The 26,942-nt window shown below is 42.3% G+C and overlaps 2 protein-coding genes across 4 annotated transcripts; one reads left to right on the top strand and one right to left on the bottom strand.

The window, feature by feature from the left end:
* LOC140127684 (uncharacterized protein HI_0077-like) lies at positions 1–16,633 on the top strand. Of its 3 annotated transcripts, XR_011855051.1 has the most exons (13): positions 1–271; positions 2,369–2,454; positions 2,887–3,005; positions 3,959–4,061; positions 5,163–5,263; positions 5,717–5,866; positions 8,918–9,085; positions 9,171–9,240; positions 9,330–9,408; positions 10,554–10,707; positions 12,367–12,471; positions 13,731–14,111; positions 16,211–16,633. XR_011855051.1 is itself a non-coding variant. In XM_072148650.1 (12 exons), the coding sequence occupies exons 1-12, from the start codon at positions 165–167 to the stop codon at positions 13,758–13,760; spliced, it is 1,272 nt and encodes a 423-aa protein (XP_072004751.1). In that variant the 5' UTR covers positions 1–164; the 3' UTR covers positions 13,761–14,715. The 3 variants fall into 3 exon arrangements, 2 of the variants coding, with proteins under 2 accessions (XP_072004751.1, XP_072004753.1); XM_072148650.1 differs by lacking the exon at positions 16,211–16,633 and having other exon boundaries at positions 13,731–14,715; XM_072148652.1 differs by lacking the exon at positions 16,211–16,633 and having other exon boundaries at positions 2–188; positions 13,731–14,715.
* Positions 16,611–25,738, bottom strand: MTFMT (mitochondrial methionyl-tRNA formyltransferase). The gene is made up of 9 exons (XM_072148649.1): positions 25,302–25,738; positions 21,235–21,453; positions 21,038–21,160; positions 20,447–20,549; positions 20,289–20,364; positions 19,706–19,797; positions 19,196–19,277; positions 19,031–19,098; positions 16,611–17,209 (listed from the first exon to the last, which is right to left on the bottom strand). The coding sequence occupies exons 1-9, from the start codon at positions 25,736–25,738 to the stop codon at positions 17,015–17,017; spliced, it is 1,395 nt and encodes a 464-aa protein (XP_072004750.1). The 3' UTR covers positions 16,611–17,014.
* Positions 25,739–26,942: the final 1,204 nt, after the last annotated feature.

Raw genomic sequence — 26,942 nt, 5'->3', positions numbered from 1 at the left:
ACCGTGTAGGCCATGTCTCAGGAGAAGGATGCGTGTCTCCTTCACTACGTCACTGCTGTGCCCCGCCCCCGTGAGGTTCCCCGCACAAGGCCGCATCCCCGAGCTCTAGTGCTGCTTCCTGCCGAATTGCAGCTCCCGTTGGCGGCTGTGTCCCGCTGCCGGGTATGGAGGGCTTCTCGGAGGAGCTGGTGAGCGCACTGAAGGAGGTGGTCAGCCACAGTCACTGGCAGTGTGTCGGGGACAAGGAGAGGTTTAAATCCCCGTGTACTAAGTAAGAGCCTGGAGGTGGTAATATGTGACTGCTGCACCCCATGCCGCTTCTCTGTGTGTGCCCGGCTGTGCCCTTGTAGTAGCATCACAATGAATGGGATAGTATGACAGTGTACTATGATCAGAGGCTGTAGTAGGTGGTGATGGAGTACACTGCACCCTTTATTTTCTCCCTGTGGGATATTCTTATAAGGCTATGTTCACACAGGAGGTACTGGAAGATAATCTGTGGGTTGTCCAGGAGAAGAGCGATCAGGCCACTTCCCTGGTGATGCAGCACCGCTCCTAGTCACGTCTGGTACTGCAATACCACACACAACCTGCAGACAGCTATGGCGCTGTTTGTGGGACAAAAAAGGCATGTTTTGCTAATTCTGGACAAACCCTTTAAGGCTATACCATGCTGATGGTATGATGTGATTACACTGTAAATTTAAACAGCAAACGTAGGGAAAATCCATCATCCATGTGAACATACCCTTACAGAAACCTTTAGTGCATCCATTGATCCAGATCTGGAAACGCAGCAGATTGGAGGAAAGGGATTGTCTCACTCCCAGTATATTCCCAATACGGCCCTGGTGGTCCCTGACAGACATTGATGGGTATGTTTGCGACTCACATTGTAGCAAATGCACTACAGAATTGGGTTTAGAAAGTCTCCAGTGTATCGCGTGCCAGTCCTGAAAAGACCCCACCTTATTTATCACCCATTGTACATATATAATGTTATGTCACCTATATAAGCAATACTCACATTTATATTCCACAGCACTGTACAAGATATTTCCCTACTTATATCTCTCCCTGTGGGGTTCCCGATATAGATTTCAAATCCAGATGGTTTTGGAGAATTGGAGCAAAGTAGATTCCTCTAAGAAAATCCACATACAAATGGGGAGAAAATGCAAACTGCATGAAGTTTTTTTACTCAGAGGAAGGCTACATTCACACTGCCGTCCCCCATAGACGGCAATGGGCGCACGGAGCCCAACGGGAGCGGTACGGTGCGGCACCGTACCGCTCCGTACCCCAGAAAAAGATAGGACACGCCCTATCTTTCTCCGTAGTACGGCACCGTGCGCCATATGTTCCTATGGAGAAGGGCGGGGGTGAGCTGCGCTTACCTCCTCCTCTCCCCGTGAGCTGCCGTTGCCCGCCGTGCTACGGTACGGTGGGCAACGGCAGTGTGAATGTAGCCTAACAGTATTAACCCCTGAGAGACCATGCTGATTGGATTGTATTTCAGGACAGTGGGTAACTAACTACTGTATTCACGTTTATGTGATGTAAAGGAACCTGTTGTGGCAAATACAGTAAATAAGTGTGCATGCAGAGATCTTTTTACACAGAACATTTCAATAATGTGCTCAGCTCTTCCAGCTCTATAACATGCTGCCTCCATATAGGGACACTATTTACAATCTGTATAACATGCTGCTTGCTGATAGGACACTATGTACAATCTGTTCTACTCACCCTGCTCTATAACATGCTGCCTCCATATAGGGACACTATGTACACTTTGCTCAGCTCCTCCTGCTCTATAACATGCTGCCTGCAAATAGGGAATCATACGATCCATTCAGCCCTTACTGCTATATAACATACTTTATGTAGCTAGGACACTATGTACAATCTGCTCATCTCCTCCTGCTCTATAACATGCTGCCCTCAGTTAGGACAAAAATAGTTAGGTCCCTTCAGATACTTATGTACTGTATGAAGATACAGAAGTATTCTCACTGCTTCTAGGGGAGCATGTTGGCACCTGACATTGTAAGTATGATATTATTACACCTACTATTGGTGCCCCATCTATCATGCCACACATGGCTCTGTGATTTGTTAGGTATATCATTTGAAGGTTACACCCCTTCCCTTTGTGGAGTGAATGATAATTGTCTTATTAATTAGAGAATGTAAAAATAACAGAGCAGTAAAACACCAGGGTTCCTTGCACAACCATTTTTTCCAAACCCACATGGAAAGGGAACTGCAATGGACTCCTGTCCTTAGACTGGTTCAGGCTATGTATTTATGGTCATACTTCTGGTATGTAATTCTAAGTACTAAATAACAAATCCTTTTTTTATAGACTATATTCAGAAGATGGAGAACATTTGGTCCTTATTCACAGAAATGGCAGATATTTTGCTATGGACTCTGCATGTCCTCATGAAGGTATTTAATTGAATAAGTATTCCTTCCTGATTTCTAGGATAAAAAACTTCCAGAGGCTGTATATACAGGTTGGCTAGCTTAGGCCTTATTAACGCAGCCGTGATCTGGGCACACGAATTGTGGCCATTATACAAGTCTATGACAGCTGATCATGGTGTAGTCAGCACATTGTGACCGAGCCAGGAAGCCACAGCCACTCGCCTATCCGGTCCGGCCGTGTGAATAAGGCCTTTGGTTGTACATCCAGACTGGATACTGTAACGCTTAGAACAGTGCAATACAAGGGTCCAGTTGTTTGCGGTACTGAGTGAATATTCTGTTCTCGGGAATCCCGCACTGTGTTTCCTGCACTGTTCAAATATATATATATATGATGGTATGGAGTCTGTATGGTGTCAGAAATATAATGGTATGTACATCCTCTTCCATTAGGTGGGCCATTGGAGCAAGGAGACATAGAAGAGCTGTGTGATGGGCGACTGGCATTAACCTGCCCTTGGCATTACTTTGAATTCTGCTTGGACGATGGATCTTCTTCCTCTGGATTACAGGTCCGATGATCTTGAATTCTCTATTGAGAAAGAAATATATAATATATATATAAAAAGGAAATAAATGTCAGCACTCCAAAGGCTTGTGAAAAAAAGGTACTAGTTTATTCCAACATGTGCCAAGCTACGTTTAACAGTGATAACTGTTATAGCTGATTATTGTAGCCCAGGGCAACATCCAGAGGTCCATGTGTAACTAGGGGACGTCTGTAAGTCAGCTGTTCTTAAGTAGGGGACCACCTGTATCCACAACGTATGATGGGTTAACCACTTCCTGACTGCCATATAGCTATTTATGTCCTAATTGCAGATACCTCATGCAGTTATATATAGTGTATAGTTGTCTTGACAGTGGTCCACTTAAAACTGATATATCTCCGGAAATGTGGCACCTAGAAACACAGTTTATAGTGGGTATCTCTGGTTCTGTGGCATCTAGAAATACATATTCTAGGTGCCACGGTTCAGGAGATATAGGCCCACTGCAGCCTGTCAGCTAAAGGCAGAATGTACAAGGAGCTGCATAGAGGCATATGTTTTGCAGACATACATGCACCCTCTGCCTCTGTAGCTGAACATGGGGAAGGGTGATGCCTTTTTACTATTTGTGCAAAAAAAAAGTGTATTTTTTCAGCCATTTAGCTGTAAACAAAAGGAACAATTCATTAATAAATCTGTTCTACTAAGTTAGTCTCACGTGTCATGAAAACAATTTAGGATGTGTTCTAGATATTGTCATTTAGAGAAAATCTACCATGGGTAATCTACTTACAGTAGTAGATCCAGTGGTAGATTCTCTATTGTGGCATCATCCCTAAGGTGATTTTCATATGTACTAGTGTGCAGCCTGTTTCATTAAAAAAAAAGGTTTCATAAATATGCTAATTATTTGCAGAAACTACTGGGGGCATGTAATAGCTTCATATTTTTCAATTTCATATTTGTGCTTCTAGAACCAAGTCTATGAAGTGAAAGTTTGTGATGGGAAAGTTTATATCCAGACTGAGAATGCATTATCCCTAACCCCATGGAAGAAAACTCAGGCTAAACATCCAGGTATGATTACATTTTATTACCATTTATACTTTATTTTTAGATTTTCATGGCAGTTGAGCGGACATGCTCCTTCACATGGTGGGACATTGTTTCTGAAGAGACACCATTGCATGCAGGGCAGTGTTCTTACTAACACTACAATCTTACCATATAGATTACTTGCCGGACATCAGGCAGTTTTATGGCAAACCATTATGTAGAGTTTTCTCTGTCCTGTGCTTTTCATATACCGGAGCATTGGTGATCCCATGATGCCAACAGTTTTCTCTCAAAGTAATTTAGCATTAAATCCATTTATATTCCTACAAGTAAACCCACTGAACACTGCACAGTGCACATACAGGATGTATATGGTGACAGGCTGGCAGCTTCCATCACACGGAGGAGCAGGGAACGTGTAGCAAGTGGTAGAAATCATTAGTACATAAAGTGTATAGTCTGTACAGTGTGAGCACTAAGGGTAATAGCTTATCTGGACAGAGCTGATACTGCAGATGACAAGGTGGGGGAAGGGAGCAGCATGAGGAGAGATGCAGAGAAAGTCCGTAGAATCACAGACTGGGATGGAGGGACTGATATTGAACAGGGGAGATCTTGTACCTCACTATTCTGTGCAGGAGACATCTGTATCCAAAGTCCTGAACACATTCAACTCTGCTACTTACACAGAGAGAGCTTTTTCACATGACCTCCTCCTCTGTGAGCAGGTAGCAGCAGCCACTCCCCTACAGGGAGTCAGTAGATTTGTTTATCAGACGGACTCCCGGAGCTACATCAGCGCTGAGATAAAGGGGAAACAGCAAAGAAACTGCTTAATATAGGTAACAAAGATAATAGGCAAAGTTGTTCTACATCCCAAAAGTTATTGATTTGTGGAAAAAAAAACTTTACAGTTGTTCTTTACTGCTTTACAAAGACCGCCTGAAAATTTGTGGTGGAGAAAGGTCAAAGCTTTCATCAATATGATCTTCCTACATCTGTCCATGACCTGTCAGAAAATCATTTTGATTAGATGTTTACTTTACCCATGCTCAGTAGCCCTATTGTAGTCGTAGTCTGTCTTTATCTATAGCCCTGACATACTGGTAATGTGTTTTCTAGCTAACACTGAAGCTGCGGGGAGCACTCAAGTCATACATAACGACTGTTCCTTAACCTATTGGGCCAACAAAATCCTGTGCACTTCAGATCCCGAAGAAAAGGTGAGGCTACAAGTGTCAAAATAGGGTCTGCCTGCCAGAATGGCATTGTTGTTACTACAGGCGGTCCCCTACTTAAGGACACCCGAATTACAGACAACCCATAGTTACAGACAGACCCCTCTGACCTCTGGTGAAGCTTTCTGAATGCTTTACTATAGTCCCAGATTGCAATAATCAGCTGTAAGGTGTCTGTAATGAAGCTTTATTGATAATCCTTGGCCCCATTACAGCAAAAAATGTTTAAACTCCAAATGTCACTGGGGCCAGAATTTTTTTTGTCTGGATCTACAATTATAAAATATACAGTTTCGACTTACATACAAATTGAACTTAAGAACAAACCTCTGAACCCTATCTTGTACGTAACCCGGGGACTGCCTGTATTGGTGTTTTACTTATATTTTTGTCTGCACTTTGTGTAGAGGCAGTACATAAGTGTGTTGTTCCCTACAGGCCAAACTAACCCATAAAGTACAAGAGATGTGGAACTCAGGAAAAATCACAGAAATTGGACATCTACAACCTCCCGCCCAGCCAAGCCGCAAAGAGGACCTCACCATCGTGCAGCCCGGCCAAATCAAGAGAGGCAAGGGAGGAACACTGGTGAGACGTGGGCTTTTCCAGTATTTTGTGACTCTTGAGCTTGTGTTCAGCCCATGGAAACAGACCGGTATGGTGGCCCGATCTCACAGAGTGCACACATTGCACAAGACAGAGGTCCTTGCATTATGCCGAAATATGATGCAAGGGCTCCCTGTCTGTTGGCCAAACTACAGGCCAGTACTGTAAGAACTGTTACATATTTCTGTATAATGCAAGAATTCCCGTCCTGTGCAGTCAGTGGGATCGGATCAGCACACTGGCTGTACACGTCTGTATGCAGCCAGCCTTATGGATAATGATATCTGTGTACATGCACTAGTGCAGGTAGCATGAGGTGCTAGGAGTACCCAGAATGGTGTGTTATGTGATTGCTGGACACAGGTTGTAACTGAATGTAGTTCAGGAACAATATATAGGAAAAATGAGGAAAGATTTTTAATATATTTAGTTACCCACCTATCTTGCTTTCCTGTATAATTAATGTGTCATATATACAGTGGGTACGGAAGGTATTGAGACGCTTTTTTCACTCTTTGTTTCATTGCAGCCAGTTGGTAAGATCAACTGCTCATTAATGTACACTCTGCATCCCATCCTGTCAGAAAAAAGCCCAAAAATGTAGATACATGGTGATAAGTATTCAGCCCCTTTGCTCAGTGTTGAGTAAAAGCAGCTTTGGAGCTAGTGCAGCCAGGAGTCTTCTTGGGAAGATGTAAAAAGTCTTAACATCTGGATTTGGGGCTCCTCTGCCTCTTCCTTGCAGATCCTCTCCAGTCCCTCAGGTTGGATGGTGAACGTTGGTGGAAGCCATTTTTTTGAGTCTTCCCAGAGATGCTCAATTGGGTTTAGGTCCGGGCTCAAGACCACTCAAGAATGGTCACAGAGATGTTCTGAAGCTTCTGCTTTGTTATTTAGCTGTGTGCTTAGGGTGGTCCTTGTCTTGTTGGAACCTATGTCCCAGTCTGAGGTCCAGAGCATCTGGAAGAGGTTTTTTATCCACGATATCTCTGTACTTGGCTGCATTCATCTTTCCTTTACTTGCAACTTGTTTCACTGCTGGTATTGTATTGGCAGATGATGAGCAGGGCCTGGTTTTCCCCACACATACCGCTTAGAATTAAAGGGAACCTGTCACCAGGAGACCCATTTTTAGCACTCCCCCAGTCCCCACAGAACATAGTGCATACACTGCCAAAGTGTTTTTGTATAAAAAATAGGTTTTACAGAAAAAAAGATATGTTATATTGTACTTTTCATTAGCATCTGCTGTGTGACAAGGCACTCGTCCCCTGGGAGTGGCTGGAAAGGAGCAGTTTCCCCCCCACCCTTGAGAAACAGCTCCTCCATGTGACCTTTACAAATATATGAATAACTCCCCTCACTCGGGATTGGCTGTAGAGGAGCAGGGGGCGTCGCTAAGCCAAGTGATGGCTGTTTTCATATATTTGAAAAGGACACATGGAGGAGCTGTTTCCCAAGGGTGGGGGGGAAACTGCTCCTTTCCAGCCACTATCTAACACTAAGGCGGAGTACAGTGTAAACGCCGGACCGCTCTCAAAGATGTCCAATGTATTCATGAGGGGGTGGGATTAGGGGCAGTGACTGCTGCATGACGCACAACCGCCGGCCTATGGAGCAAGCGGCGCGGTCCGGAGAAGAGGCAGCGCCTCGGACCGCCCCCTCATGAATACACCGGACAGCTTTGAGAGCGGACCAGCATTTACATTGTACTTTGCCGCAGTGTTAGATGGCGTTATCGGAGGTTTCCGATAACGCTAACACTGTGGCGTTTGTTTTAGTACTAGGAGCTGGATACTTTAGTAAGCAGCTCCTAGTGCCGAATTTCTTGGTGACAGGTCCTCTTTAAAAGAAACCTACCACCACGGATCTACCTATAAAGGTAGATCAGGTGGTAGGTGCTTCTATAGGACATGAGGATAGCCCTTTTAAGGGCTATTCCTCACATCCCCACTATGTTTTGATAACCTTTATGTCCCTAATATGCAGATTTTGTAAAGATGCTACTGGGGTGTGGAGTAGCCAGAGCTGAGGCCTCTGTGATCCTCCTACCAAATATCTTTGGCGCACAGCTACGAGGAGCTGCACAGCCTCATCCGTGAAGCCTGCCGTCTGCGCATGCGCAGAACAGCAGGCCTGCGGCTGTGCGGAGGCTTTATAGGTAGATCCGTGGTGGTTGGTTTCCTTTAAGGATTATGGAGGCCACTGTGCTCTTAGGAACCATGAGTGCTGCAGAATTTTTTTTGTAACCTTGGCCAAGGTTTTTTCTTACAAGAAAAAATGAGCAAAAAGAAGAACTTTGATGATCTAAGGGCTGCAGGGCAATTCATTACTAGAGGAGGCTGTGACCGATGCATTTCCCACCCTAGGCTTATACTCGAGAATAAGCGGTACTTTTGTTTCCACATTGTTTTGTATGACGATTTTGTTTAGGGTACTCTTTACATCTCTTACTTTCCTCTTTAGTTGATTAGATCTATAGATTTGGCAGAGAGAAATTCCCTTATTATGTAATATCTGACTAATAGATCACTGTAAATTAGAAATATTCTTTTTTTTCCCCCCGTCATCTGAGCTTCAGGCAGCACTTCTTATATTTATATGGAACGGTAAGTATTTGGGTTTCGATGGTAACTAGGAATTTGTTTTCACAAAACACATTCCAACTTGTGGTTCTGGCCAAACTTGTGGGTCAGTGTCCTATATAAATAAACTGAGCAGATTATGGAAATAAATCACTTTTTATAGGGTGTAAAGTAAACTTTTGCCTTGTGCAGCCACTTAATAGTACATTTTTACTGAGATTACTATACCTTCACAGTATTTGATCAAGTCACCAACTGTGGGACTTGTTAGATTATCAGATTTTATAGGGTGCCATAGTAAAGGGAATGTTCTATCATGCAGTCCATTACGTTCTACAATAGTCTCCCCTAGATTTTATCTTTGTATGATTGATGAATGAATGACTATGGTTATAGTTAGTGTAGTGGCTCATATTTTCTAACCATTTTCTATATGTTTGGCTCCTAGGCCAGCAGAATAGCATTGCTGCACTCTCTAGCCAATATCGAGCAGTGGGCTATAGACCTGTCCTGGGACATCATCGCCCGCTTTGCCACCTTCCAGTTACAGACCGGTGAGAGGCTACCAAAGGAATTCTTCTCTGATTTTGTGAAAGTTGCTGGAGATGAAGCAAAGGTTAGGAACAACTTCCATTTCTATGGATTTTGACTTTAGGTCATGTCATATTAATAACCATGATGACTTGTGTCCTCTCTCCCAGCATTACCAGTTACTGGAGAAGAGACTTGTAGAACTGGGAAGTCATTTTGGAGATCTTCCTGTGCACAATGGTGGGTTTTACATTATGGGCTGTATTATATCCCATCTATCACTGAGACACTGTAGACTTTACTCACTATTGGTGTCTTTGCCTCTCTAGGGCTGTGGCAGTCTGCTTCAGATACGGCACATGACCTTCTCGGACGGCTGGCTATTGTACATATGGTTCATGAAGCGAGGTAGGAAACTCAGAACACAAACTAATTTCCGAATAATTGGGTGCCCCACTTGGTTTTCAGCATTTGCTTCACATTAACTGGTGCACTTTTGTAGTATAAATGCCATACTAGCACTGACATGTCGATATGCAAAAAGAGATGCCCTATAGCAAAAAAAATAATACAACAAAGTAGACATACAAGCTTTGTATACTATATGTGACTGCGGAATGTGAAAAGAACCTTTGTGTGGCGATACACATGGGAATTTTCTTCAGTCCCCTCCTTAAAAGGAACCTGTCACCACATTTTTCACATATACAGCTAGTGACAGGTTCCCACAGAGCCGTATTAACTGATAAACAGCCTTCTTTGAGCTAAAAATTTTTCCCTCACATCCCATAAAATCAACTTTATTATCTTACCTGGCAGAAGACGGAGGGGATGTGTCATGCTCGGCCAAAGTCGAGCGGCTCCTCCCAATGCCTCATTCTCACCATTTAGCACTTCATGTCATGTGACCAGGGTGATTGAACGGCATGAAATCACAGCATCCTCCATGCAGGATGGGGAATAGTAGAAGTCCATGGAAGCATGCTGTGTTTTCATGTGATCAGATACATACATGGGGTAAATTTTGCAAACGCAATGTTACAGGTTGTAAATGTAAATGCCACTTATGAACGTAAGTATTCTTAAGGTACCATTGTGTTTTTCTTTGCTGTTATTTAAGCCACAGATACGTGTTATAGTGTCTTTACATATGGATCATTACTGTCAATCTGAACCCATGTGGTTCTTTTAGAGATTGTGTCATTTGCAATATTCATGCATAAGTTGTATTATTTGGCAGCCTTGCTCTCACCTGGGATTTTAGGGGAGTATATTACTGCCTTGTAGTGTCACCCCAGCATACATTTTTGTACTTGGTATTCCTTCCCCTTGCTAACCCACTTCAACAATTGCGTGCGGCCCCCTACACGCTACTCGGCGCCCATTTGGCTTAAAAGGAAAAAAAATTCACAAATCATGGTGCTTTGAAAGAAATGTGCAATTATTTAATTGCTTGTATGGCAGAAGACTGGGATACAAATCCTGGTAAATCTACCCAATTAATATTATCTACACTACATGTATAACACTTTAAGTTTCCTTCTCGTTGTTAGAGGTCTAGACGTCCATCCTCAGACATTGCAGAGGTTTTCGGCACAAGGAGACGAAAATTCAGCTGAGGTATTAGAAGTTATTTATACAGACGAGATCACCCACGTGGCAGCAGGTCTGAAGTGGTTCACATACATTTGTAACATGGAGCAGCGGGTGAGCTTCTGGTTTCTTTATATATGCTTGTTCTCTGTATACAACACTGGCGATAACATCTCTAAATCTTTTGTTGACCATAGCGTATTGGCCTTTTCGTATATGTTGCCGAAATATTAATTAGAAAAAAATGTATCATTTAATATTATTTTTCATTTTGAAAATTGTGTTATTTATACCTAGTTGGCCACTAGACGGAGCACCATCTATGTACTGTTTCAGTGCAATGATTTTAACGTGGTGAAGGACCTGTGATGATGTCATTATTGGGGAGGGGCGAGTGTCCTTCTCATGTTCTCATGAAAGCAGGAGATCAAATTTTGTAAACAGAGACTGTACATGATGCTGATCTGGTTGATGCAGATTGATACACAAGTGTGAACTGGCCTACAGTGCAGACAGAGCTGTGTGTTAGATTCAGTCTTCTCCTGCATCATGATGGTATCACATGAATCTGAGACTAAGGTTACTCATTAAAGTCTAGTCAAAATTTGATTTAAAAAAAAAAAAATTGAGTGATCTTTGTTGTCCCAAACTAATAATTTTATGATTTTCTGCCACAAAATTGTATCCTGGAACCCAGTGGCTGGGATGGGAGTTGCAATCCTTCAGGGGTTTGGTTGATAAGTGGCAATATGGTAAAAAAAAAACAACAGGTTTTTCCACATATACAGCTAGTGATAGGTTCCCATAGAGCCATATTAACTGACTCCCTTCTTTTAGCTAACAACTGTTTCCCTTACATCCCCATAAATTAACTTAGTTACTGGGTAAAGGGCCTTAGATGAGATCTCTCTGGTCACATGAGATGAAGTGCTGAATGGTAAGAAGAAGGCATTCACTGAGCCGAGCAGGCGATGCCTCCTTTGACTCCAGCTTTATCTTGTTGTATGCCAGGTAAGATAACAAAGTTGATTTTATGGGGATGTGCGGTAAAAAAAAAAATTGGCTAAAAGAAGGATGTCTTATAGTGTTGGAATCTGCCACTAGCTGTTTTTGTGAAAAATGTGGTGACCGGTTCCCTTTAAGTGGTTTCGCAAGGGGATAACAGTCTGACCAGACCAGTTACTCCTAAATGATGGAGAGGATCAAGCATACATCTTGCCTCTCCATTCACTGTCTAAAGGGGGAGCTGAACACAGCACTTCGCTATCTCCAGCGATGAGAGTGCTGGAGTAATAATAATAATAATTCTTTATATAGCGCACATGATTATGCAGCGCTGCACAGAGTTTGCCAAATCAGTCACTGTCCCCAATGGGGGTCACAATCTAATCAACCTACCAGTATGTTTTAGTGTGGGAGGAAACCCACACAAACACAGAGAGAACATACAAACTCAGATGTTGACCCAGATCCCCAGTGCTGCAAGGCTGTAATGCTAACCACTAAGCCACCGTGGAGAAATCCAAGGGATGTGCAAATTTATTTCTGGCAATCCTGTGGAGATTTAATGGAGCGTCAGGATGCATGGTCATCCTGCGACTCTATCAATTAGGAGGAATTGGGTTCCCATTCTCGTGATCAGTAGGTGCCCGACCACTGTGGGTAGTGGACTACAATTACGAGTTAACCAAATTTTAGATGGGGTGTACGAAATCTGACAGTAGAAGGGGTAATGAGAATATTTGAACATATCACTCCTATCTCTCCCATTAGGACTGTTTATCTACCTTCCATGAGCTGGTACCATTGTATTTCAAAGGATACCTAAAACCTCCATTCAATACAGAGGGGAGAAAATCTGCAGGGATGTCTGAAGAGGTAACGTACGCTCCTAGACAGGGTCAGGGCGGCAACTACTCAGTCTTGTTTTGCTGTAAATGTAGGAAAATCGGGAAGGTTATTTTGCTTGTCAGCTACTTTCGACCCGGCTAATAGGATATAATGGAAAGTGCTTGCAGACCAGTCGCCTGAATACAATGTAATCCATCTCCCACATCCTTCATGAGAGAATGCTGTTTGATTTGTGATCCTTCTAGCGTCTTAATCAAACAAAAGGACACTTCTAACACTGTTGAAAAACAGAACATTTTAAAGTTTGAAAATAGCTAATTTAAAAAAAGTTTACCAAATTCACCTTTTTTCATAAATAATATACCCGAGTATAAGCCGAGGTACCTTATTTTAACACAAAAAAACTGGAAAAAAAACTATTGACTCGAGTATAAGCTAAGGGTTGGAAATGCATTGGTCCCAGCCTACCCCCAGTATACAGCCAAAACACCCCCAGTATACAGCCCCTGCCCAGCCTATAAGAAAAAAAAGTGTACTTGCCTTCCGACAGGTTATTTTCTAGCCATCTATGTCCTGGCTCCGGCTCCCTGCCTCCGTGCGGTGCTGTCGCTCGAGCTGTAACGTCAGCGGCTCGCTGACATCACAGTGTGTGCCGATGGTGGCGCACACGCTAGAATGCGAGCCGTCACAGCTCGAGTGGTGGCACCGCACGGAAGGAGGGGGTTTCTTTTTGGGAAATTATTTTTAAAATTTTTTCAAGTTATACACTAGTTTAGCCACTAGGGGGAGCATCATCTATGTATCATTTTAATGCATGGCACAGAGGATGTTTACATTGTAAAGGTCCTGTAATGATGTTGCGAACGGAAGAGCCCAGATGATGTTTTTCTGAAAGTAGGTGATCAAATTTTGGAAACAGAATTTTGTTTTGTGGCATAGAAGCAGTGACATAATCGGAAATGCTTGTGCAGGGCAAGTATTTGCAATTATAATACACCACCACCTTGCAACGTTAAAAATGGAGGGGCTGGTTTTTATGCAAAACTATACCAGGTCTGACCTGGTGTAGTTTTACTTGCCAGCCGCACTGCCCGCCAGATACATGAAGAGGCCTAAGCCTTTCGATGTATCGGGCAGCGGACACTTGGCTGATATCGGCGTATGATAAATCTCCCTCTGTGGTGTTGATCTGTATTTCTTTGTATAAGAAACAGCAGGATTTTGTCTCTTCCCGCATCATAATGTCACACTACAGTGCTAAAATCATTCTCTCTCATCTCTTGCAGTGGTATCTACCTTTGGTAAAACCATCCTGAAAGAATCTTCCGAGCTGCTATACATGAAGATATTTGTGCTTCAGCACAGTCACCTCCTGCTGCTCCATTTCTATGTACAAGGACTCATTGCTGGGCAATGTGAAGCCAAGGATGAAGAATGGCTTTCAACCTTTTATCCTAAATTACGTTTTATGACAACAGTCCATTTTTGTTCCATTAAATTATTCACAATGTTTTATACAAGGTCTTGTTAGACAATAGTTTACCACTAATTTTAAATGAGTATTCCAGTTCCAGCAAATAAATATTAAAATTGTGTAATGGAAAATTATAGAACTTTCCAATATACTTTGTTGCACTTCATCGCAGTATTCTAGATCAATGCTTTCTGTTAACCCCTTAAGGACGCAGCCATTTTGCAGCTTAAGGCTCAGCCCGATTTTTTTGGATTCTGACTTGCGTCTCTTTATACGGTTATAACTTTTGAACACTGTTACTTATCAAAGCGATTCTGAGATTGTTTTTTCCCCACATGTTGTACTTCATTTTAGTGGTAAATTTTGGCAGATAAGTTTTGCGTTTATTTACAAAAAAAAAAGAAAATATGATAAATTTTTGGAAAAATTTGCCATTTTCGAAATTCAAAATCATTGCGTTTTCAGGCAGATCGATTTACCACCTAAATAAGTTGCTGAATAACATTTCCCATTTGTCTACTTTACATTTTCATAATTTCTGAAATGTTTGGATAATTTATTTTGATGTCACGCGGCTTGCAAATAGAATATCGCTTTTCCGGATTTTCAGAATTGACTATTTTGGGGATAAATACAGTTTTGAATGAAATTTTACATATTTAGCATCAAAACCCCCAATATAACCAACCCATTTTCAAATCTGCACCCCACAAACTATTAGAAACAGCTTTTACAAAGATTGTTAACCCCTTGAGATCTTCATAGTAATTGAATCAAAATGGAGGTGAAATTTAGAATGGTCATATTGTTCCCTTATACGTTCATTTAGCCCTAAAATGTACACATTTCCAAAAGATAAAAAGAGAAAACTCACCATACAATTTGTTCTGCAATTTCTCCTGAGTGCAGAGACCCCCCACATGTGGCTGTGACTTGTTTTATGGGGGCACAGCGAGGTGCAGAAGGGAAGGAGGGCGCTGCAGCTGCCAGGATTTTAGTTTCCTCATTGGCCCCTTTTGAAGGCTATAAAATTTTCGCTTTTCCGTTATTGGGGCCATGTGAGGGCATTTTTTTTGCGGGATGAGATGCTTCTTCCAGTGTTACCATTTTGGGGTTTGTATCACCTATTGTTGAAAATTTAGGAACTTTTTTTGAGGACAGGAGTAGAAAAGCATCAATTCTGTACTGGATTTTTTACTTCTTTTTTTTTTGGTGTTCACCGTATAGACTAATAATCATGTTATCTTTATTCTATGGGTTGATACGATTACGGGGATACCAGACATGAATATATTTTCTTACGTTTTACTAAATTTGTCAAACAAAACCCTAATGTGGGGAAAAATCTATCATTTATGTATTGCCGTCTTCCAAGTGGCATAACATTGTTACTTTTTTGGCCACGGAGCTGGTTGATGGCTTGTTTTTTGCGGGACATGTTGTACTTTGCACCAGTATCATGTCGCAGTACATATGGTTTTTTGATCACATTTTATAGCATTTTTTGTGGGATTGAAAAGGTAAAAATCATAATTTTTGGAGGGTTTTTTTTACGGCGTTTATCGTGCGGGTTCAATAATGATTTACTTTTATTCTACGGGTTGTTACGGACGCGGTGATACTATATATGTGGGGTTTGTCTTATGATTTAGACTTTTTTTTTAGTTATATGTCTCTTTATATGTTTTGGGGGTTTGGGGCATTTTTAGTGATTTATGACTATTTTTTTATTGAATAACTTTTTTTTTTACTTTTTCACTTTTATACCATGGGACATGAAGAAGCAATCATCTGATTGCTTCTTCATGATAATATTCTGCAATACTCATGTATTGCAGAGTATTATCAGTGTCAGCCTATACACTTGCATAGGCTGGCACTGTGCCAGTAAGATGACGTCACAGACGCCATCTTACTGGCAATTCTTGCAGGTAACTCTGGGGTCCAGATCGGACCCCAGAGTTACTATAGCAACGATTGGCGCACCCCGAAAACGGTTCGGGGGGGGGGGGCGATCGTGGGGGAAAGACCCCCCAGATACATGTTAGATGCCGCGGTTGCGCTGACCGCGGCATTTAACGGGTTAAGCACCCGCGATCGGAGACAACTCCGATCGCGGGTGTTACACTGGGGTGCCGGCTATCAGTCACAGCCGGCACCCCGTCTTTCCCGATGCCGGTTCGGCTCAGATCTTGAGCTGAACCGGCATCAGCTCAGCGTCCGATATATCGGACGCTGAGCGCTAAGTCATTGAGCTCAGCGTCCGATATATCGGACGCTGAGCGTGAAGAGGTTAATATAGCGGAAGCTCCATTGTTTACTTTGTGTGGATAAAAACTGGTCACTAGATGTCAAAGGTGCACGGCTCGTTATATCCATGATCAAGTGATGTCACACAGGTGCACAGCTCGTTATAGTCCTGTCCTGTGGTCACACACAGCTCTGATTACTGTACTGAGCTGTGCACCTGTGACATCACACCTACTGTAAGTAAAAAATGATGTGTAACACTTATCAATCTAAAATGACAACAAGTAGTTGAGGAAAACTGTGATGAACTGATATGGAAAGTATATTTGAAAATGTATATAACATTTATTCACAGAAACTGGACACCCCTTTAAGTCCAATATCACTGGATCATCATAATTTAGGTACATCATTACAGGTAATAAGGGAAGTTGCTGCCACCTTCTTAATGAAACATTTTATTAAAATACAAAAAAAAAGTTGTTTCTTTACAGTTCTGATTTACCTTTGTAATAAGGAACATTTCCTTTAGGGTACATGCACACATATGCGGATTGTCCACATCAAAATCTGCAACCAAATCTAGTTCACAACGCAGATCAGTGCCCGCTGTGGAAAAAATCAGCAGCGTGGACATGACATTTTGACGGTACTGTATGACACAGGGGATTTACCCAGAACGCTTAGAAAATGTGTAGAGCGACAGAATTCATAATTGACTTTTGTCTGCATTTTATTTTCAGTCTGTTTATACATAGCGTCATTTCTGTGTTATAGCTGTGATGCCCAGTCCTGTTTTCACAATGGATCTCTTTCTATGTGATAATTTTCACCCTGCTTCCAGCGCTAGCAGCCAATATTACTAACTGATCTTCGCTTTGGGGTCTTCGATTTCGGTGGAAGATGAAGCGTGTAGAAGCGGCATTCCTCCAGGGGAATATCTGTTGTCTTCACAAACCATGGGTGTAGGTAACCATTATAAAAATCCTTTGCAGACATTTTCTTCCTGAGTTTTACAGACCTGATGCCCACCCAGCCATCCTGCCAACATAAGAGACAATAATATAAACAGAAAGCCCCTAACCTGTATAACCCTTAGGAAACAGATACTGGCTGCACATTAGACCCTAAGCAAATTTGTTTTTCGACAGTGTTATTAGGCATGTGCGGTGTATGATCAGCACAACAGGTTGCGTCATAATAGACACTTCCTCAATACACAGGTCCTCTATGGTGTATTATACTGAATGTATTAAAGATGTGCATGCCCACCCCATGCTGTTTCAATTTCTATAGGACTTCTTCATCAACTTAAAGAGGACCTGTCACCCAATTTATCGGCACTCCAGTAACGCTATCTAACACTGCGGCGGGGTACAGTGTAATTGTCGGACAGCTCACAAAGCTGTCCGACGTATTCATAAGGGGGCGTAGCTAGGGGCGGTCACTGCCTCCTGGCACGTGGCAGTCACTGCCGACCTATGGAGCGAGCGGGCCGGTCCGGGAAAGAGGCAGTGCCTCGGACCACTTTGCAAGCGGTCCGATGATTACATTGTACCCCGCTGCAGTGTTTGATAGTGTTACCGGATCAAGCACTAGGAGCTGCTTACCCTTTAGTAAGCAGCTCCTAGTGCTGAAAATTTAGGTGACAGGTCCTCTTTAAAGGATGACCCTCCTGGGAGGTCCATAGAAGTGGATGAAACACAGGTCATGCAAAAAAATTGCACTCTATTCCGTATTGGGACCTTAAAGCGTAAACGATTTTAAACTACAGGTGTTACTGGGAATCACTCCTCAAAATATTTTGCCTCAGTCCCCATTTAGTACTCTTTTGGTCCATAGAAATCATGTTTTTCAGCTCTGCAAAAACCTACAATCAAATTACAAAAAGAAAGAATATAGCAGATCAGCGTGGGGCTAGTCGCCATCCGCCAAGTAAATAACACCACAATACAGTCCTTACTGTATTGTGCAAATAATTATTTGCTTTGCATTTGAATAAAGTTTATATTTTATTACAGTCACATACCTGACTTATTTTTCCAAGCATTTTGGGGTTAAAAACCTACAATCAGCAAGATGGGAGACGGGACCTGCCTCGTGTGACATCACAAGCACACACTGCTGACCAACCATAGCTTCTGCATCTTAGACACACCCACACAGGCGAGTGTGGAGATTGTAGCTAAGAGGGTGAATAATTAATGTAAATGAAAATATGAAGGTTTATTAAATTTTACAACTAGAGAAAAGTGTAATAATGAAACATCCATTACAGCACCTCACGTGGAGAGGCAAAGAGCACATTATCACTGCTCTCTTTCCCCCTCTGCCATTTCCTGCTGCCAAGTGCTCAAGAGCTGCAGCTTCTGTCTGGGGGATTGTTTCTGAGGGTTTATATGGAGAAATAAGAGTAGGTATTGAAGGGGAGAAACCACCATGAGGAGAATCGGTTGAGCAGAGAGGGGGTGGGACTAACATGTAAATGTTCAATCCATCTTCAGCACAGTGAGGACGGAGAGAGCATAGCAACAGCCATCTGAGGGGTCACTGACAGAGGCTGATAGCAGGGGGAAGGCTGCTGAAAGCAGTGAAAGGAGCAAGATTTTGGTAACTAATCCAATTTCAAAAGGGCTTTAAATTGCACATCAGACAACATATCAAATTTTTTTTTTTTTTTGAATGCCTGTTACTCTTTAAGGAATGAGTCTCACTGAACACTTGGGGACCTAGCAGTAGAACCCCCAGTGATCAGACATTCTTCCCCTATCCTGTGGACAGAGCATATGTGTCATATTACGGCACAACCCCTTTAAACATTGAAGTATATATTAATATACATTAATTTTATGGAATACCCACCTTGCAGCATACCGCTATTATCTGCGAGGCAGAAAGATACTGAATAGAACCTGGGAATCTGGGAAAATCTGCCGAAACAAAAGTAAAGAAAGTGATGTATTAAAAGAAATCAAGAAAAGAAACACTCATTTACTGCAGGTGTTTTCCTGTACAGTTTAAACAGACCTGACGTGATTAAGAAATCCGGAACTTCTACGAAGTCAAGTAGTTTGATGGGTGCACCATTCCACACGGCCTGTAGTGGCATCTGTAAAAATCAGAGGATTTCTTATAAAGAACTGGATTATATGGTTATCCTCTGCTTACACCTTATAGGATAGAGCCATGGATTTAGAGAAATCCCACTGACCTATATAAAGATGAATGTTTGGGTATTTCAGATGGCAGAAATAACAATGCAAACCTAGGCTTTTTCATCCAGAAGCAGCTTATCCCCATTTGCTGGGTACTTGCTTAAAAAAGCTGACAAGTATTGTGTATCACCTGGCGCACATACTCTGCACTTATATAGTAAGGAATAAAGTGCGTATTTTACAGAACCGAAAACCTGTAAAATACCACTGCATGTGCAAGTTAAAACCAGGAGCGGGTGCTCCACTCTTCACAATCCTGTTCTCTCTACGTTCCACGCCTGGTTTTGGCTTTCAACTCCTAATGCAAAATCAGCAAACTTACAGCAAATCCAATGGCACGTTCTAGACGGATGATCTGTTCTGGCGTCTGCTCCGACCACCTGATACAGCTTGTAGCAGCAGAAATCTTGGGAGCTGTACAAAAAAAAGAATGAATCATTTAGCATTGTCAGAGCCTTTACTATATGTTATTATACACACAAGGTAATAAACTCCTTATATTGTGGCACATAGACATGTGTCTTATTTCAGCTACACTATCAAGTTCAACCAAGGAAGGAAAGGGAAGTGGTTGCCCTCCCTTTTCTTGTTACTTAGGAATGAGAGAGAGAGGTTAAATGGTTGCCCCGTTTACCCCCTCTCTCTCTCTCATTACTAAGTAACAAGAAAAATTTAGGAAATATAGCAATCATGGATCTAGTCTTACTACTGATACTTCTAAATTAAGAAATCCACCGATATCACCCTTCTGTTACTCATAGGGTCGGCTGCAGTGCTTCTTTTTCAGTTATTGATAATGGCGCATGTAACTGATAATAAACCATGGGTCTTCTTTTTTGGCAATATTTAGCTATTAATGTTCTCCGGTAAGAATTACCATTACCAATGCAAACAGAAGGGCTCACCGAATGTCACTCCTTCTCTCGGTTGCTCTACCACAGTTCTAAGGCGTTCAGGTAAGTCTTTGAAAACTGATATAAGCTGGAAGAGAAGGTAAAAAAGACATTACACAATGTTATGGTAGGACTCTAAGAGAGAAGCCTCATCCTTTCACACTATTTACCATTTCAGCGCCCTGTTTGGACAGCACAGCTTCCAGCTCCTTAGAAGTGCATTTGGGAGGCACGGGAAAGGCTTCCTGCATTACTATCGGGCCCACATCAAACCTAAATAGAAAAACAAAAGCTGAGCTAGACTATATTTATATCTCCCATAAACGGGAAAATGAGTTACGGCAACTCCCAGGCACTTCTATCGGACTTATAGAAGCAGTGTAGCTCAGTTGTACTTACACAAAACCTGAACAGCAGAGACAGTGGGCCACAGACATAAGGATTCATTTGAAAGAGAAGTGTGAATCCTTGAGATGGAGTCTGCATCCATCATTTATGGAATATTCTGCACTTATGCCATATTTGTCTTTAAAGGGGAAAACCCCTTTAATGATGTCTCCTTACCCTGCAAGGTATACCCAGACACAGTGCTATACATACAGTTCTGTGCCTTCTAATGCAGCTCAAGTTAACAAGACAGAGATATAGTACTAGGCACAGTCTAAATTCCAGGCTTTGCCAGGATAAACAGTGCATGGAAAGTGGTAAAACATGTCCCTTTCCCATAGACACATCTATTGTACAGAGAAGCAGTTCTGTACCTCTTTGGTCTAATCTGCATGATGGTGACACCGGTCGTCTCATCTCCATTGAGTACAGTATGGATTAGGGGCGCTGGGCCTCTCCATCTGGGAAGAAGACTGGGATGCACGTTCAAGATGCCACTGAAATAAATATGGAACGTGAAAAGACATCCAAACAGATTCATCCATTTCATACATCCTTGTAGTTTACCTACTATGGAAACTTTAAAATGAGGTCTTCACTGAGGAGTCGCCCAAATGATGCCACCACTCCGACGTCAAAGTGGTCACAAGCGCCAATGTCAGGCCATTCATGGAATGGAATCCCCTTGTCTGATGCATAATTCGCCACTGGAAGACCTTTAGGCAATAAGGAGGGCAGAGACACCACCTCTAGTCTTCCTACCACTTCTTCTTGTGTCTTGCTGCATTTTCTGTAGAAGAAATGTAGACAGATTAGTGACGGCGCGCATGTAATATATTCATTACACCTACATCATCTGAGGACTATAGCTGGCCATACACAGCAGATTTGCCTTCTATACAGGGTGTAACAAAAATTTTGGGACTGTGAAATAACACACAAGACATCGGACTGAAAAACTAAAAATATATTTGTCGGTGGGGCGTAGGGAAACTAAAAATTCTTCAATCTACCACCAGGATGAAGGATTGTAAACCAAGCACATTGACATACTGGTATGTGCCCCCTCTGGCAGGATCCGCTCTTCTTTTAGCTTCTTCTGCCCTTGTGTTTAAGAAGAAAAAGGCTTTAAAAATGATGCAATTGAGCCTCAGGGACACCAGGCTCCATTAACACCAATAGAGGCGGAGCCCCTCGGCTCATTTGCATGATTTAAAAATACTTTTTATGGAAAAAAAAAATAAAATAAGTACTTAAGAAGCTACAAGAAGAGCAGATCCTGCCAGAGTACACATACACCAGTGTGCTTGGTGTACAATCCTTCATTCTGGTGGTAGATGAGAACTCAAATTTTTTTTATTGTAGATTTGCATCCCCCAGGAAAAATTACATCAATTTGACCTAGGTCTTTTTCAATGTTGGTGACAGATGGTGCTGTAATCACCAAAAATTGAAATGTGTGCAAATACTTTGAAAAGGGGGATATTTTTTAGACATATACAATATTTTTCTAAAAGCTATCCAATGTTACCAAATTCAAGCGCTTACTGTGGAGGATTCAAGATTTAAAAACTTTGTAAGCAACAAGAAAAATCATCTCTGCGATGAGTGTGAGGCGAGGACTCACATTAATATGATTTGTAAAAGCTCTGCGAAATTTAATGGCGCTATATAAAAGATTATTGTTATTATTATCCAGCCCCCGAAGAGAATAGAAAATAACTATGTCTATGAAGTTGTTCCTGGGTTACGCTGAATAGATTTCCACTTCACCCTTGTAGGGTGAAACCACAAGGTAAAATTTAGTATCATTCGATACATTTTTTGAGAAATATTTGTCGAATATCTATTTGTTTTTTGATCTGTCCATGGAAATCACTTAAATCATAAACTAAATCAATGTAATTTTTCATATGGAATCTGAACCTGCAATAAAAAAAAATGGGGGTTCCTATTTAAAGGGAACCTGTCATCAAAAATTGACCTAACAGACCTCTACCAGTATGTTGTCAAGCAACATGCTTCTAGCATGACCGGATGTAGTGGCATCATCCAGAAAATCAACTTCGAACTTAGATGCATGAAGTCAGGGAGGAGGAGAGTTTAGCACTGAAGTCAAGTTCTTCCTGCCTCTTAACACCTCCTCTCATGTGATTGACATCATGTGCTGGACTTCCGGAGATCTGATCAATAATGCCCCTGGACACAGGACCATCAATTACAGTGGAGGGGGCATTTTAAAACAGAGAAAGCTTCACTTCAGTGTTAAACTCTCCTCCTCCTCCTTGACATCCTAAAACCTATTTACATCTCACTTACAAGTCGATTTTCTGGATGATGCCACGACACCAGGCCTTGAAAGAAACATCATCTAGAAGCTGCTCAACTGCTTGATAACATACTGCTAGCGGTTTATTAGGTCAACTTCTGATGACAGGTTCCCTTTAAGATTTTAATGTTACCCTCCGCCCACCCCCAGGGGGAGAGGGTAGGAGGTGGGTCTATTTTTAGTTTTTTGATCTGATGTGTATTTTGCAAGATATTCCACCATCCTCACCTTTTAAGTTACAGCCTGTATAGGGAAATCTGCTAAAGTTTTGCAACCAAAAACACACCACACATTCCAGAATAGTGATCTTCCAGCAGTTCCTATGTGCAGTTGAAGCTGTAAGAGCCTCACTACCTAGGCTTGTGTTAATGTGCAGACTTCTTCTATAAGGTACCATAAGGTGAATACTCTTCAAACCCTTAAAGGGATTGCCCGGAGGATGAAAAACAGGGATGCTTTCTTCCAAACACAGCGCCACACCTGACCATGGTTTGTGCCGGTATTACAGCTCACCTATTTTTGGCGATAGCTTGGTGAACGCCCATAAAATGGAGAGACTCATGCATTTTATCTGGTCATCTCTCTATATATTCTTTTCCTGGACAGGGAGGCCAGCACCGGCCTTATAGGACAACTGTTTGGTGAAAAGCATGGGTCCCAGACATGGTCATTTTTAAGAAATTTCTTTCCTTATTGTGTATGATGGTAAAGCACAGGAGAGGCTGTAAGGTCGCACATACATGTAAGAGCCATGGGGTTTACTACTAATTCTTCTGCCTGTACCTTAAGGTTACCAGGAACATCCTCAGGGCTCAGTACAAACAAGACCTGAGTGAAGTTGGCCCCCCCACCTTGTTCAAATCAAACAAAATTGGTGTCAAACGTTTGTGCTACGTTTGTGCTGGTTTGCGCAGCAGAAATTTTTGTTTGTGCCGCCATCGTTTTCGAGATTTTAATGAAAGTTTCCAGAGGTCATCAGAGGTCAACCAGCCCCCCCACATTGCCCAAACAAAACTGGTGCCGAACAATTCTGCTACGTTTGTGCTGCGCAAATTTTTGTTTGTGCTGCTTTTGTTTTGAATATATGAACAAAAAATTAAAGTTCAAAAGTTCAAGCAGCCCCCCCACATTAACCGAATCAAACAAAACTGGTGTCAAACGTTAGTGCTCCGTTTGTGCTGATTTGTGCAGCAAAAATTTTTGTTTGTGCCGCTATTATTTTTAAGGTATGTTCAGGTGTTTGAGGTGTTTAGGATGAACGGGTAAAAAACAAACCTAGTGACACTACTCTGGTTTGATCACCAGGGGGAGCTAGCAAACACATTGGGGGACATTTACTTACAGTGTCGGTGTCTGCATTTGCTTTGTTACCGACCTGCTCTCGGTAAGAAGATACACATTTAATATTGTGGAGCTGTGCAGAGACATTTCTGGCGCCGAGACTATTTTCTGTCCCTGGGACAAAATCTGTCCCGAGCACCAGAAATGTGTCCAACAGTCCCTGCTAGACCAGTTTTCTTTTGGTCTACTTTCCGTCAGTTTACACCGCCCAAAAAGGGCTGCGACACATAGTAATTGTGTCTGAGTTTCCACTCCGCCAAAGCCACGCCCCTTTTCGGAGAAGAGTCGGAGCAGACGGAAAAAGGCATTTTTTCTGTCCCCGACAGCTAATAAATAGGTCGGAGAGCAGAACATGTGGTGAGAGCGCCACAAAACTGGCGGAAACGCCATAGTAAATGTCCCCCATTGTACTTTGGAAGAAATGAACTCTGATGACCTCTGCAAAAAAGTATGAATATATTAAAAATGATAGCGGCACAAACGAAATTTTTTGCTGCACAAACCAGCACAAACGTAGCACTAACGTTTGACACCAGTTTTGTTTGATTCGGTTAATGTGGGGGGGCTGCTTGAACTTTTGAACTTTAATTTTTTGTTCATATATTCAAAACAAAAGCAGCACAAACAAAAATTTGCGCAGCACAAACCAGCACAAATGTAGCAGAATTGTTCGGCACCAGTTTTGTTTGATTTGGGCAATGTGGGGGGGCTGGTTGACCTCTGATGACCTCTGGAAACTTTCATTAAAATCTCAAAAACGATGGCGGCACAAACAAAAATTTCTGCTGCACAAACCAGCACAAACGTAGCACAAACGTTTGACACCAATTTTGTTTGATTTGAACAAGGTGGGGGGGCCAACTTCACTCAGGTACAAACAAGACATAAAAAGCAAGTCCCCCCTTTGCTACTTCTACTTTCTATCTTCACCAGCACTGCAGTGACCACAGTGTAGCAGCCATCTTTACCTGGACTTGTCCAAGATCTTCAGACATTCCAGTGCAAAGTCATCTGTTCCAAAGAACATGACATTCCAAGGTGGGCGTGTCCGACTACAGGAAGTGTCACTTATAGACCTCCTCAGGACACGCACATGACCGCAGGCAGTGCCCTGCAGCACCCGTCCACAGTCTGTAGAGGCGCCCTGACGTCTGTGTGTGCAGCAGCACAGGGCTCGGGTCTGATACCCTGATAACTTGTCCCGGACGCCGGGCGATGTCCATAGCCTTGTCCTATAGTTATCCCCCCGCAGCCATGTACTGTCCTTGTCTGTCACAGATGGTGCACCCTCCTGCTCCGTGCCCCCTCCTCTTCTCACGGTCCGTGTTTTCCATATGCGCACCCTGGAGGGACAGACATGTTCCAGCCGGCACAGCGCTCTCCATGGCGGGGTGTACAAGCCCATAATCCCATCAAGTCACATCACATTTACATCCAACCTTCCGTACAGCAGCGTTCCCCGGGCGCAGCCATCTTTGACATGTGGTGCACATGGAAAACATGTCTTGCAGAAACGACAGCGGTAGAAAGGTTCCTAGGGACGGAAAGGAGCCGCACTGAAAGGAGGTCCCCAGTGTTATGTTATTTAGGTTGTATTGTCAGTGATTAAAACTTTCATTGTTTTATTATTTTAATTATTTGCAACTTCATTATTGAACCATTTTTTCTCTAGACTGTAATCTTTTGCATTCTGTTATCAACCAGATTAGCCCACATAGATTATGGAATGTTAAGGCTTGTATTTTAGGTAACAGATGCTAAAATAGGGGGTCACACAGAGACAGCTGTGGAAAAATGTATTTTCTATGCTCAATATTGTATCATTAAGAAATGGACATAGTAAGGTGATGTGGATTAGAATGACTAATTTCTCATTACAATGTAAAATATTTCCATTATTGTGTAGGAGTAGGAAATATTGCTAGCATTTTTTTGCTTTAGGGTTGTTTGGATATATTTTAGGGGAGAGCAGTTATAAAAGATAAAAACAATTGGGGAAATTTATCATACGGAAGCACTCCTTGTCGCCTCTACGTGGCAAGGAGGTAGTGTAGTTACTATTGTAATCTGGTGTCTGTTCTGATTCTCCTAGGCGTGTATTCTGGTCCCATTGTATGTGTATAATATCCTGTGTGCAGTTATGTGTACAGTTTAAGAGAATGATACCAGGTCTATACGAATTTATTACTATTTTCTGTACCCTTTTTAATATGTCTTTAATATGTCTATGAGTAAAGAATATTAAAAGAAGTCACACATTATGCTCCTAAGTAATATAAACCATTCGCAACTCGCCTGCCCACACTGAGCCAACTCAGAAATATACTCTGTGACTCATCCATAAATGATATCCTTTATAAGTGATACCATGCCCCTTGTATAATCACATCCCCAGGCTCCAATTCTGTCTCTTCTCCGAACCCAGGCTCACAAGTGGCCGGAAGGAGCCAAGGATGGAGAACCTCTATATGGTTGACAGGAATCTTCTCTGTTTATGAGACCTTATATATGCCTGCATCCCTTCTTCTCCTCACATAGCCTGCACCACGATGTCCCTCCCTCCTCACATAGCCTGCACCACCATGTTCCTCACTCCCCACATAGCCTGC

This window comes from Engystomops pustulosus, chromosome 4 (genome assembly GCF_040894005.1).
Source record: "Engystomops pustulosus chromosome 4, aEngPut4.maternal, whole genome shotgun sequence".
NCBI lineage: Eukaryota > Metazoa > Chordata > Amphibia > Anura > Leptodactylidae > Engystomops > Engystomops pustulosus.
Note: the sequence above shows the minus strand (reverse complement) of the source record. Positions and strands in the feature narration are given on the sequence as shown.